Genomic DNA, 13,113 nt, shown 5'->3' on the forward strand with positions numbered 1-13,113 from the left:
GACAACATTTGATGATGTTACAAAGGGGGCTCTCGGAGTTCAAGTTCACAATGTCCTGAACAAACATGGGTCAATAGGATGGCGAGGAAAGCATAGAGTATAGAAGCTATGACATTATGTTGCTACTTTCAAAGCACTTCGTGCTCAGAAAAATGTGAAGTGATTCACTTTGGAAGGTCACACTTGAAGACAGAATACAGGGTTAATGGCAGGATTCTTAAGTGTTGAGGAACAGGGGTACTTGGGGGTCCTCATCCATAAATCCCTCAAAATTGATAGAGTGGTTAAGAAGACCTCTGGTGTGTTGGCCTTCATTACCTTGCAGCTCTTAAATCCAATCCCCAGACTAATGTTGCAGCTCTGTGAAATCCTGGTTAGACCACACTTGGAACATTGTATTTAGTTCTGTTCACTTCATTATAGGAAGGATGTGGAAGCTTTAGAAGGGGTACAGAGGAAAATTTACTAGGAAGCTGCCTGGATTAGAGAGCATGGCTTATGATGATGGGCTGAGTGAGCTAAGGCTTTTCTCTTTGGAGTGGAGGAGGATGAGAAGTGACTTGATAGAGGTGTACAAGATGATGAGAGGCATAGATCGTGGACAGCTAGATACTTTTTCCCAGGGTAGAAATGGCTAATATGAGGGGAATAATTTCAAATGTCAGAGATAGTTTTTAATGCAGAGTGGTGAGTGCGTGGAACACATTGCTAGGGGTGGTGGTAGAGGCATTTACATTAGGGCTTTTAGGAGACGCTGAGACACATGGATGATTGAAAAATGGAGAGCTAAGTAGGAGGGAAGGGTAAGATTGATCTTAGAGTAGGTTAAAATGTGTTGAACATCGTGGGCTGTCGGGTCTATATTGTGTTGTAATGTTCAGTGTCATTTTGGTTAGAATATACTTGGAGTACGGTGTGCAGTTGTGTTCTCAACGTTATTTGAAGGACGTGGTTGTAGTAGAGATTGCAAATGAGGTTTTACAGGATGTTGTCTAATTGGAAGACTTTAGTTATGAAGAGAGATTGGGTGGGCTGAATTTGTTTTCCTAGGAGTGTAGAATGCTGCACAGTGACTTGATAGAGGCATATAAAATTAGGGGAAGCATTGATGAGGTAGACAGCAAGAATATTCTTCCCCATTATAAAAGGTATCAAAAACAAAAGAGCATTTGTTGAAACTGAGGGGAAGGCGTGAAAGAGGATTTGAGGACAAATATTTTGCGCAGTGGTTGATAGCTGGATCTCGCTGTCAGAGGTGGTGGTCGAATTGGATACAATGACTACAAGTGATTGAGATGTATAAACAAGGACTTAAATAGTCAAGGCACAGCAGGATCCAGACCTATTGTTAGCAAGTGGTATTACTGTATTTAGGCGAAAAGGTTGGCTTGTGCAGAAAAGCAATTTCCATGCTGCACAATGCTATGAACCTTTTTTAACATGCTGTTCCTACAAACGAATTCAGCAAATAGAAAGTTAATTTGTTATGGTGATTGAAGCAGGGATTTTGGCCAAAATTCAGAGAATTAATGTGGTAAACTGGATCAGCAAATTTGCTGATGATACAAAGATTGAAGGTGTAGTGGACAGTGAGGAAGGTTTTCAAAGCTTGCAGAGGGATTTGAACCAATTGGAGGAATAGGCAGAAAAATGGCAGATGGAGTTTAATACAGACAAGTGTGAAGTATTGCACTTTGGAAGGACAAACCAAGGTAGAACATACAAGGTAAATGGTAGGGCGCTGAGGAGTGCAGTAGAACAGAGGGATCTGGGAATACAAATACAAAATTCCCTAAAAGTGGCGTCACAGGTAGATAGGGTTGTAAAAAGAGCTTTTGGTATATTGGCCTTTATAAATCAAAGTATTGAGTATAAGAGTTGGAATGGTTGTATAAGGCATTGGTGAGGCCGAATTTGGAGTATTGTGTGCAGTTTTGGTCACTGAATTACAGGAAGGATATTAATAAGGTTGAAAGAGTGCAGAAAAGATTTACAAGGATGTTGCCGGGACTTGAGAAACTGAGTTACAGAGGAAGGTTGAATAGGTTAGGACTTTATTCCCTGGAGCATAGAAGAATGAGGGGAAATTTGATAGAGGTATATAAAATTATGGGTATAGATAGAGTGAATGCAAGCAGGCTTTTTCCACTAAGGCTAGGGTAGAAAAAACCAGAGGACATGGGTTAAGGGTGAAGGGGGGAAAAGTTTAAAGGGAACATTAAGGGGGGACTTCTTCACACAGAGTGGTGGGAGTGTGGAATGAGCTGCCAGATGAAGTAGTAAATGCAGGCTCACTTTTAACATACAAGAAAAACTTGGACATGTACATGGATGAGAGGTGTAGGGAGGGATATGGCCCAGGTGCAGGTCAGTGGGACTAGGCAGAAAAATGGTTCAGCAAGCCAAGAAGGGCCAAAAGGCCTGTTTCTGTGCTGTAATGTTCTATGGTTCTGTGGAAGTTCCCTGATCAGTGCCATAGGATTTATTCAGTTCTCCTGGCACCTCCAACCACATAGCAAGAACCTCCCCTCTGTAGTAATATGACACATTCCTGAGAGAAAGTATCTTTCTCACTGAGCTGGGGTGGAGGGCTCTGCATGGGTATCTCGAAATTATGTTAAATGTAATTTCACTTTGCTTTTAATGAACTTCTGACACATCTGTGGAAAGTGATGTAGTTGGGTTTTAAGTGCCTTTGTAAGAAGTGAGAAACAGAGAAGTCGGTTTTAACTTTTAGCAAGGATTGGGAATGGGCGTATATAAGGGAAGTCTACTGTAGATAGGATGAGATTAGCACTGTGGTGGTAAGCTGCCAGTGATTGCACTTGGTTAGTAAATTAACCATAGGACCATAAGACGTTTCAGTAGAATTAGACCAATTGGCCTAATTCTGCTCTTATATTGAAGAATGTTCCATTATGCAGAAGCCAGTGGGTTGGAAGGTGAGAACTAAGTTGAGAAGGTGAGAACCCTGTCCATTTTGTACCTAAGGATTGAGGGCAGTGATGTGAATAATAGAGGAAAGTAGACCACCACCACCCTCCTCTGTCTGGCAAAACTGGTCCTTACCCTCAGTAATCTTTTCCTTTGGCTCATCGTGCTTTCTCCAGAGTTGAGGGGTACTATGGGCATCCACATGAGCCTCATCTATGTCTGCTTTATTGGCTATGTATAACAGTCCCAAGCCTTCCCTGGTAATACTCTCTAACTCTTCCTCCACTACATTGATGACTGCATTGGTGCTGCTTCATGCACCCATGCTGAGCTAGTCAATTTCATAAACTTTGCCTCCAACTTTGACCTTGCCCTTAAATTCACTTAGTCCATTTCTGACGTCTCCCTTCCTTTTCTCGATCTCTGTCTGCATCTCTGGAGACAAACTGTTGACCAACATCTTTTATAAACCGACTAATTCTCATGACTATCTTGACTATACCTCTTCCCACAATGTTTTTTTTAAAAAAAAGGCTATTCTCTTTTCTCACCTTCTTTCATCTCTGACACATCTGTTCGCAGGATGAGGCTTTCCTTTCCAGGTGATGTCCTCTTTCAAAGAATGGGGTTTCCTTTCCTCCATCATTGATGCTGCTCTCAACCGTATCTGTTCCATTTCCATCCACATCTTCCTGCTGCCTGAACAGTGGTAAGAGTTGCTCGTGTCCTTGCCTACAATCCCACAAGCCTCCACATCCAACACATCCTTCTCCCAACATCTGCCATCTCCAAAGGGATCCTACCACCAAACACGTCTTCACTATGCCCCAGCTCCCTCCATAATTTTCTTGTCCATTTGTCCCTCCCCACTAATCTCCTTCCTGGTATTTGTAACTGCAACCTACCCTTCACCGACTTCCTGCCCTTCATTCAGGACCCCAAACAGTCCTTTCAGGTGAAGTAACAGTTAACTTGTGATGTACTGGTGCCGTCTGTTTTGTCTGGTGTTCCTAATGTGACCTCTAAATCAGTGAGACCTGTCGTAAACTTGGAAGCTACTCTGACAAGCACCTCTGCTCCATCCACCAAAAGTGAAACTTTCCAGAGACCAAACATTTTAATTCTGATTCCCATTCCGAAATATCATTCCATGGCGCCTTTTGGGCCAGCCTCGTATTCCATCTGTGTAGCCTTCAACTCGATGCCATGAATATTCATTTGTCTTTCCCATTTAAAAAGAATTGTCCCTCCACTTTTCTCCTTCTATTCCCCACTCTGGTCTCTTGCATCTTCTCACCTGCCTACCACTTCTCCCTGGGTCCACTCTCCTCTCCAATCAGATTCCTTGATCTCCAGCCCTTTACCTTTCCCACCCTGCTGGTTGCACCTGTCACCTTTCTAGCTCTAGTCAAGTCAGGTTTATTGTCATTTAACTATCTACATGTATATAACCATATAATGTTGTATGGTTGCAAAGCACGGTAGTGGACATAACACATTACACGTGACAACTTATGAAGGTAAGGATAAGATACAGATGAACCGCTCATAAATAACAAACTAAACTGCATAAATTAAATATTTTAAGTTACGAAGCAGATTAAGACCATAAGATATAGGAGCAGAAGTAGGCCTTTCCCGCCTTCTCCCCAAACATTTTGATGTTCTGGCTAATCAAGAACCTGTCTATCTCTGCCTTAAATGCACCCAATGACTTGGCCTCCACAGCCGCTCGTGGTAACAAATTCCACAGATTTACCACCCTCTGACTGAAGTAACTTCTCCACATCTGTTCTGAATGGATGTCCTTCAATCCTGAAGTTGTGTCCTCTTGTCCTAAAACACCCCCCCCCCCCCCACCATGGGAAATAACTTTGCTGTATCTAATCTGTTCAGGCATTTCAACATTCAGAATGTTTCTGTGAGATCCCCCCCCCTCATTCTCCTGAAATCCAGGGAATACAGCCCAAGAGCTGCCAGGCGTTCCTCTTACAGTAACCCTTTCATTCCTAGAATCATTCTCGTGAATCTTCTTTGAACCCTCTCCAATGTCAGTATATCCTTTCTAAAATAAGGAGCCTAGAACTGCACACAATACTCCCAAGTGTGGTCTCATGAGTGCCTTATAGAGCCTCAACATCACATCCTTGCTCTTGTATTCTATACCTCTAGAACTGAATGCCAACATTGCATTCGCCTTCTTCACCACCAGCTCAACCTGGAGGTTAACATTTAGGGTATGCTGCACAAGGACTCCCAAGTCCCTTTGCATCTCCGCATTTTGAATTCTCTCCCCATCTAAATAATAGTCTGCCCGTTTATTTCTTCTACCAAAGTGCATGACCTGCTTGTAATTTCCTCAAAAGATTGCAGTAGGTTAGTCAGGCAGGATTTTCCTTTCAGGAAACCATGCTGGCTTTAGCCTATCTTGTCAGGTGCCTCCAGGTACTCCATAATATCATCCCTAACAATCAAGTCTAACAACTTACCAACCACTGATGTCAGGATAACAGGTCTTTAGTTTCCTTTCTGCTGCCTCCCACCCTTTTTAAATAGCAGAGTGACGTTTGCAATTTTCCAGTCATCCAGTACAATGCCAGAATGTATCGATTCTTGAAAGTCCATTTTTAATGCCTCTGCAATCTCTCCAGCTACTTCCTTCAGAACCCGAAGGTGCATTCTATCAGGTCCAGGTGATTTATCCACCCACAGAGCATTAAGCTTCTTGAGCACTTTCTCAATCGTAATTTGCACTGTACATACTTCACTTCCCTGACACTCTTGAATGTCCGATATACTGTAAATGTCTTCCACTGTGAAGTCTGATGCAAAATACACATTCAGTTCCTCTGCCATCTGTGTTTCTCATTACAATATCTCCAGTGTAACTTTCTATTGGTCCTATATCTACCCTCAACTCTTTTACCCCTTATATACTGAAAAAAAGCTTTTAGTATCTTCTTTGATATTAGTCACCAGCTTCCTTTCATAGTTCATCTTTTCCTTCCTAATGACTTTCTTAGTTGCCTTCTGTAAGTTTTTATCAGCTTCCCAATCCTCTATCTTCCCACTAGCTTTGGCTTCCTTGTATGCCCTGTTTTTGCTTTTATTTTGGCTCCAGCCATTGCTGCTCTGCTGTCCTTCCTGTTATTGTCTCTTTCCAGTCAACCTTGGCCAGTTCCCCTCTCATACCTTTGTAATTTCCTTTATTCCACTGAAATACTGACACATTGGAATTTAGTTTCTCCTTCACAGATTTCAAAGTGAACTCAATCATATTGTGATCATATGGGACCCTAAGGGTTCCTTAACCTTAAGCTCTCTATCACCTCCGGATCATTGCAGAACACCCAATCCAGCACAGCCGATCCCATCGTGGGCTCAACAGTAAGCTGTTCTAAAAAGCCATCCCTTGGTCATTTTATAAATTCTCTTTCTTGAGATCCAGTACTGGCCTGAATTTCCCAATCCACTTTCATGTTAAAATCCCTAACGATTATCATGACATTGCCCTTCTGACAAGCCTTTTCTATCTCCTGCTGTAATTTGTAATCCACATCTTGGCTGCTGTTTGGAAGCCTGTATACAACTGCCATTAGGGTCCTTTTACCCTTGCCATTTCTTAACTCAACCCATAGATACTCTACACCTTCCGATCCTATGTCATCTCTTTTTCATACTTGCCAATCTGTAGCTGAATTTCAAGATCATTCCTTATGCTGAGTGCATTCAATTATAAAACTTTCAGTCCAGTATTTGTTGCTTTCTACTTTAACTGCACCACTCCTCTATTGCCCTGTAAGTCATCCCACTGGCTGTGATTATGCCTCAACTCCTTCTTGTCCTTTCTGTCATCTCTGTTGCACTCTATCTTTGATTTATTTGTTTTCCTCCTCCTCAGCCCAGTCACTCCCATTCCCAAATTAGTTTAAACCCTCCCTGACAGCTCTATTAAACCTGCTTGCTAGGATATTGAACCCCTTTGGGTTCAGGTGTAACCCATCCCTTTTTCTTAACAGGTCATACGTCCCCCAGAAGAGGCCCCAAAGATCTAGGAATCTGAAGCCCTGCCCCCTACACCAGTCTCTCAGCCATGAATTAATATGCCTGATCATGCTATTCTTGTGCTCGTTAGCACGTGGCACAGGCAGCAATCCTGAGATTACCACCCTGGAGGTCCTGCTTTTCAGCTTCCTGCCCAACTCCCTGAATTCTCTCTTCAGGATCTCCTCCCTTTTTCTACGCATGTCATTGGTACCAATGTGTACCAAGACTTCTGGCTGTTCATCCTCTGCCTTCAGAATACTCTGCACCTGATCCGAGACATCCTGTACCCTGGCACCTGGGAGGCAACTCACCGTGTGGGTATCTCTATCAGGCTGACAGAACCTCCTGTCTGTTCCCCTCGCTGTAGAATCCCCTATGACTACCGCATTCCTCATCATCTTCTCTCCCTTCTGCACCACGGAACCAGGCTCAGTACCAGAGACCCGATCACCATGATCATCCTCTGTCAGGTCTCCTCTCTCAACAGCATCCAAAACAATAGAACAATTACTGAAGGGGACGGCCACAGGGGTGCTCTCTACTCTCTGAGCTCTTCCCATCCCTTCCCTAACAGTCACCCACTTGTCTAACTCTGCAGCCTCGGGGTGACTAACTCCTTGTAGTTCCCATCTATCTCCGGCTCACTTTCCCTTATAACTTGAGGTGACACTTCGAATACGATGTGGCAGAGGGCTGAGAAGCCCTGGGGGAAGAAACTGTTTCCCCATTCCTGACCATTCTTGATTTTATGCATTGGCGTCTCCTGCCTGATGGTAGAAAGTCAAAGAGAATGCTGGATAGATTGGTGGGATCCTTACTAATACTAAGGGCCCTGTGTACGTAGCACTTCTGATAAATGACTCCGATGGATGGTAGGAAGACTCCCATGACCCCCTCAGCTATTCTCACAGACCTTTGCAGGGACTATTGGCCTGATGATCGACTGTTTCCATACCAGATGGAGATGAAACTTGTCAAGACACTTTTACTGAAAAACGCAGTTAAAATGGGGTGGGGTGGGGGGTTTGCCTCAATCTTAGGAAGTGGTTTTCAGTGGTGGCAATAGTAGTCCCTTGTGTTAATGAACGCTTTAAACTCATCTGCCTTGCATTAAAATAGATGTAGTTTAGTTTTGTGTAACACAGTGCTGGAGAAACAGGTCAGGGGGATCAGCCTGACTCGCCCTCTGCATCTACTCCATGTAAGGCAGGGAAGTCTGTGTTGGTACAGGGGGTAGGGGAGGGCATTAATTTGAATGTGATGGGGGAACGTCAGAGGTCAAGTTTTACCACAGAGTGATGGATATGTGAAATGCAGTACCAGATAGGCACATGTATGATAGAAAACTGGAGGGGTATGTAAGAGGCAAGGGTTAGATTGATCATAGACTAGGTTAAAAAGTCAGGGCAATAATGAAGGTTGAAGGGCCTCTTCTGTACCGCCTGCTCGATCTAGTGTGATGGACACTAAATGCAGGTTTGGACAAATTGCTTATTCTGTTGTGAATCTGCTTTGTGGCATTCTGCCCAGAGAGGATCTAATTCTGAATTGTTATGCTATGTGGAGTATTGAGATCCATATCAAATGATCTCCCAATTGCATACTTTGAGCTTGTTGTGTATAATAGCATGCTTGTGTCTGCTGTCTTAGTGGAGGAGAACTCGCGTTCTTGGTGAAAAGATATATAAAAAAAATCAAGATTAGCTTTATTTGTCATGTATACATTGAAACATACAATGAAATGCATTCTTTGTGTCAAATACCCTATAGTCCAAGGATGTGCTGGGAGCAGCCTGAAAGTGTTGTCACACTTCTGGTGCCAACCTAGCATGACCACAACTTGCTTGCCCTAATTCATACGTCTTTGGAATGTGGGAGGAAACCAGAGAACCTGGAGGAAACCCAAACGGTCAGAGGGAGAACGTTAAAACTCCTTACAGACAGTGGCAGGAATTGAACCCCAATTGCTGACACTGTAAAGCGTTACTCTAGCTGTCCTTCCTAGCTGCAATAAGCATCACCCAGAGAGAAATCCTAGTCATTTTCTGGGTTTTATCAGTATTTTTCAACATTTTGAAAATTATTCATCTTCAGATTATTAATCTTTTTCTGTTTAGACACTATTGTTTGTTTGACAAGGTTAGTACCACCTGCTCCCCTCTCCTCCCCCAACCCATCCCAACCCTTCTTTCTGTTTATCACTGGAAATTGTCTCAACCTCTGTTAGCCACTTCTCAAAAAGGACAATAAAGTCGCAGTTGCAGCTTAATGCTTTCTCCTACTGTTTAAGCATTCTCTTCCCAGCAAAGCAGTGACTATAGAGTGTGATAAATCTGATGTATTACAACTGAAAGGAGTTAAATTTACTTCTCTAATCTTGGTTTTTAACAGACAAATGGCCACATCTCTGTCTCTGGCGATGCATACCAAGATCGGCTAGCACGCCTGGAAGGTGATAAGGAATCACTGGTTTTGCAAGTAAGTAAAAAATTACGTAATTTGATAACTATTGTTGGCAAGGTGATATATTTACACAATTTATTTTATTCTACAGGTCACTTTAAACAGACAGTGACAGTTTGATACATTATGTTAGGTCAGTACTGTTACGAACCCCGTAACTGGGTCACTTACCAGCAAAGATGGAGACGTCCGTTGAAGTCTGATGATACTATTTTTAACAGTATTTATTAGTAAAAATACACAAAAATAATATCAGTGCAAATATACGGATAATATACATCGTCAATACTTAACCTAAAAGTGCGGGTATAATAATAATCAATAAGAAATAAGCTCTGTCGTTGTCTAGGGGATAATGTATTGTCCGATGGAAATTTCAAAGTCACTCAGTTCATGCAGGCTGCAGCCTTTGGGGACCGCTGGGTTTGCAATGGTTGAAGAGAGAGAGAGAGAAATTTGGAGAAAAACTTGCCAATTCCTTTTATGATTTCGATCCGTCGGAGTCTCGTTAGTGTGGCTGTTCACTTGTGGCCTCTCCTTTAGCTAAGCCGTTCTTCCGTGGTGAGCCTGCCAATCCCAGGCAAGGGAAGGACACACGCGAGCCCCCACCGGCTGGCGCTATTAAACGCTGTCACGGGATTTCTAGCGTTTCTCCTGGTGCGTCTAAAGGGGTTGTTCCTCAGACCCTCTTTTATCCTTACTCACAGGGTCTCAGATGTCAGTCAGGTTGGGATGATGCAATCCCTCAACCAGCCCACTCTGGTTGTCCCCTGAGGGGCTTCAATGAATAGTACAGTACTCAATACACAATTCCGTCTCCAAGCAACAATAGCCGTTATCAGCGGTTTTGTTTCGCTGAGGCCAGGACACATTCCAAACCTTGTGGATTCTCTCTCATTTCCTGGGTCCCAGACCCGAATTAATAGCGATCTTGTGATTCTCAAAAAGGAGGGGGCGACTTTGTACCCTTCAGCCCCTCAGAGTTGCGGCACATTCGTAACAGTACAAAACCAATGGAATTTAAAAACTGCCACCATCAAAGATAAATAGTTAACTTACATTATTAATATCTCCTGCACGTAAGTTTAAACTCGGGGCAATGTATGTATGTGTATGTTTTATGTGCTCTATATATGTATGTGTACAAATGTATGTGTGTGTGTGTATGTGTATTGAATCACACATTCCGGTTGGATCAAATCCTAACACCGGATTTCTCGATCGTCTCTCCATCTCCCACTGAGAAAGGACCTCGACCCCTTTAGAATCCATCACAAAACCTCTCCACCCAGCTTTCTGTAGAACCTTCTCCCAATTCCATCAACCTGATGGCTGACCCAACATTCCTAAGCTGACAAAGCCCCTCATCTTTAATGGTAACCCAAGCACTACCAGCAGGATGCATTGCTTCTACAGAAAACTATTAAGTGAAATGCCCTACAGTATTAGCTGTAAAAGCCTAACCAGGCTGTTACAGAGAAATCATACATAGCACATGGAACAAAATATTACCATAAATAAGATTTTTTTTTTTAAATTCAAAATGCATGTAGTGTGCAGCACGAGTAAACAGCTTGCTGTTCTAGTGTTAAAACACCGATGGTGACAGGGTATTCATTAGTCTCACAGCCTGAGCGAAGTTATCTGGCAGTCCTAGTCCTGAAGCTCCTGTACCAGCTTATTGACAGTAATGGGTCAAAGAGATTGTGGGATGGGAGGTAGGGGTCCTCAACAATGCTTCAAGCCCTTTGTCTATGCTCCAGGCAAATGTCATCAATGGGTGGAGAAAGACCCCGATGATCGTCTCAGCAGTTCATACTCTCCTGTTTAGGGTCCTGCAATCTGATGCCTTGCAGCTTCTGAACCACACAGGACACTCTCAATGGTGCCCCTGAAGAAAATTGTTGGAATGGGGGTGGGGAGCCTTGCACGCCTCAATCTCCTCAAAGTGTAAATGCTGCTGTGCCTTGACTAATGCTGTGGTGTTATGGGTCCAGATTCGATTGTCTGTTATCTGCACATCAAGGAACTTTGTCGTCTCAAGCTTGTGGTGTCTATAACATGTGTTACGTACCCCGTAACTGGGTCACTTACCAGCAATGATAGAGAGGTCCGTTGAAGTCTGATGGTACTATTTTTAACAGTATTTATTGATAAAAATACACAAAAATAATATCAATGCAAACATACAGATAATATACGTCGTCAATGCTAAATTTAAAAGCGCGGGTATAATAATAATCAATAAGAAATAGCTCTATCGTTGTCTAGGGGATAATGTATTGTCCGATGGAAGTATAAAAGTCACTCAAGTTCATTTCGGCTACAGCTTTTGGTTGGAGAGAGAGACGGGGTTTAGAACTTGCCCGTTTTCCCTTGTTATGATGTCGATCCTTCGAAATGGTGTCGGTGGTGATCTCTTCCTTAGCTAAGCCGTCTTCCGTGGTAGGGCTCCAATCCCGGGGCAACGGGAAAGGACACACGTGGGCCCTCCACCGGCTGTCGCTATTAAATGCTGTCACGGGACTTATAGCGTTTCTCCTGGTGCGTCTGAAAGGGGTTGTTCCCCAGACCCTCTTTTATTGTTACTCACTGGGTCTCAGATGTCAATCAGGTTGGGGAGGATGCCATCCCCCCAACCAGCCCACGTTGCTCATTCCTTGAGGACGTCGATGAATAGCACAGTGCTCAATACACAATTCTGTCTCCAAGAGACAATGGCCGTTTCCCGTGGCTTTGTATCGTTGAGGGGCCAGGACATTCCAAACCCCCTGTGGATTCTGCGTCTCTCTCTCATTTCCTGGGTCTCCTGACCTGAATTAATAGCGATCTTGCGATTCTCAAAAAGGAGGGGGCTACTCTATACCCTTCGGCCCCTCAGAGTTGGGCACAGGCGTAACACATGAAAATTAAGCATTTCTCTTGCTGCTGATCTGAGTGTTTCCAGCAGTTTCTATACTTGTATCTGAAACTAATCCCACTTTATAGCACATCCCACCAGACTTGAGGGGAGTTTCCATCACTGTTGACAGGCTTTTGGATGGAGTTCTCATATGGTGAAGAACTGTTGAGAGCTTGCCTACCTCACTGAACTTTTGCTGTCCCTGCTATATTTTATTGTTTTCTTTTGACTACCTTGATATACACAAATTTGGCATGATCTGTCTGGGTGGTGCGCAAACAAGCTTTTCATTGTATCTCAGTATACATGACAATAATAAAGAAATGTAAATCAATTGCCTTCAAAGTTGCATAGAACAGTACAGGATCGGACTTTTCTGCCCACAATGTTGGCTGATCCAATTAAATTAGTAATCAAGTGGCAACCTAACTAATCCCCTTTGAGTGCACAATGCACAAACTCCTTCCATTTTTCTCACATTCATGTGCCTATCCAATGTCTCTTAAGAAGTCTCTGATGTATCTGCCTCTACCACCAACCCACACAATGTATTCAAGGCACCCACCACACTGTTTACCCCCAAAAAAAACAACTTGCCCCTCATCTCTTTTAGAAATTACCCACTCTTTTGCATGCTCTCTAAGATCAGAGGTTAGGGTACTCCTAAGTACTTATAAAACATGATGAGAATTTGATTCTTCCACCACACTGTGAAGTTGTTTACATTAACTCTTAATACCGAAAGGTGCCTGAAAAAGGCCAGCAGT

General features: G+C 43.2%; 1 protein-coding gene across 7 annotated transcripts in view; it reads left to right on the plus strand.

The window, feature by feature from the left end:
• Positions 1-13,113, plus strand: part of ppfibp1b (PPFIA binding protein 1b) — a 246,275-nt gene that overhangs the window by 97,545 nt on the left and 135,617 nt on the right. For all 7 annotated transcript variants that reach the window (XM_073059796.1, XM_073059800.1, XM_073059797.1 and 4 more), the window contains exon 4: positions 9,373-9,459. In XM_073059796.1, coding sequence (XP_072915897.1) covers positions 9,373-9,459 — 87 coding nt within the window. The remainder of the gene's footprint in view (positions 1-9,372; positions 9,460-13,113) is intronic.

The sequence above is a fragment of the Hemitrygon akajei genome, chromosome 10 (assembly GCF_048418815.1).
Source record: "Hemitrygon akajei chromosome 10, sHemAka1.3, whole genome shotgun sequence".
Lineage (NCBI taxonomy): Eukaryota > Metazoa > Chordata > Chondrichthyes > Myliobatiformes > Dasyatidae > Hemitrygon > Hemitrygon akajei.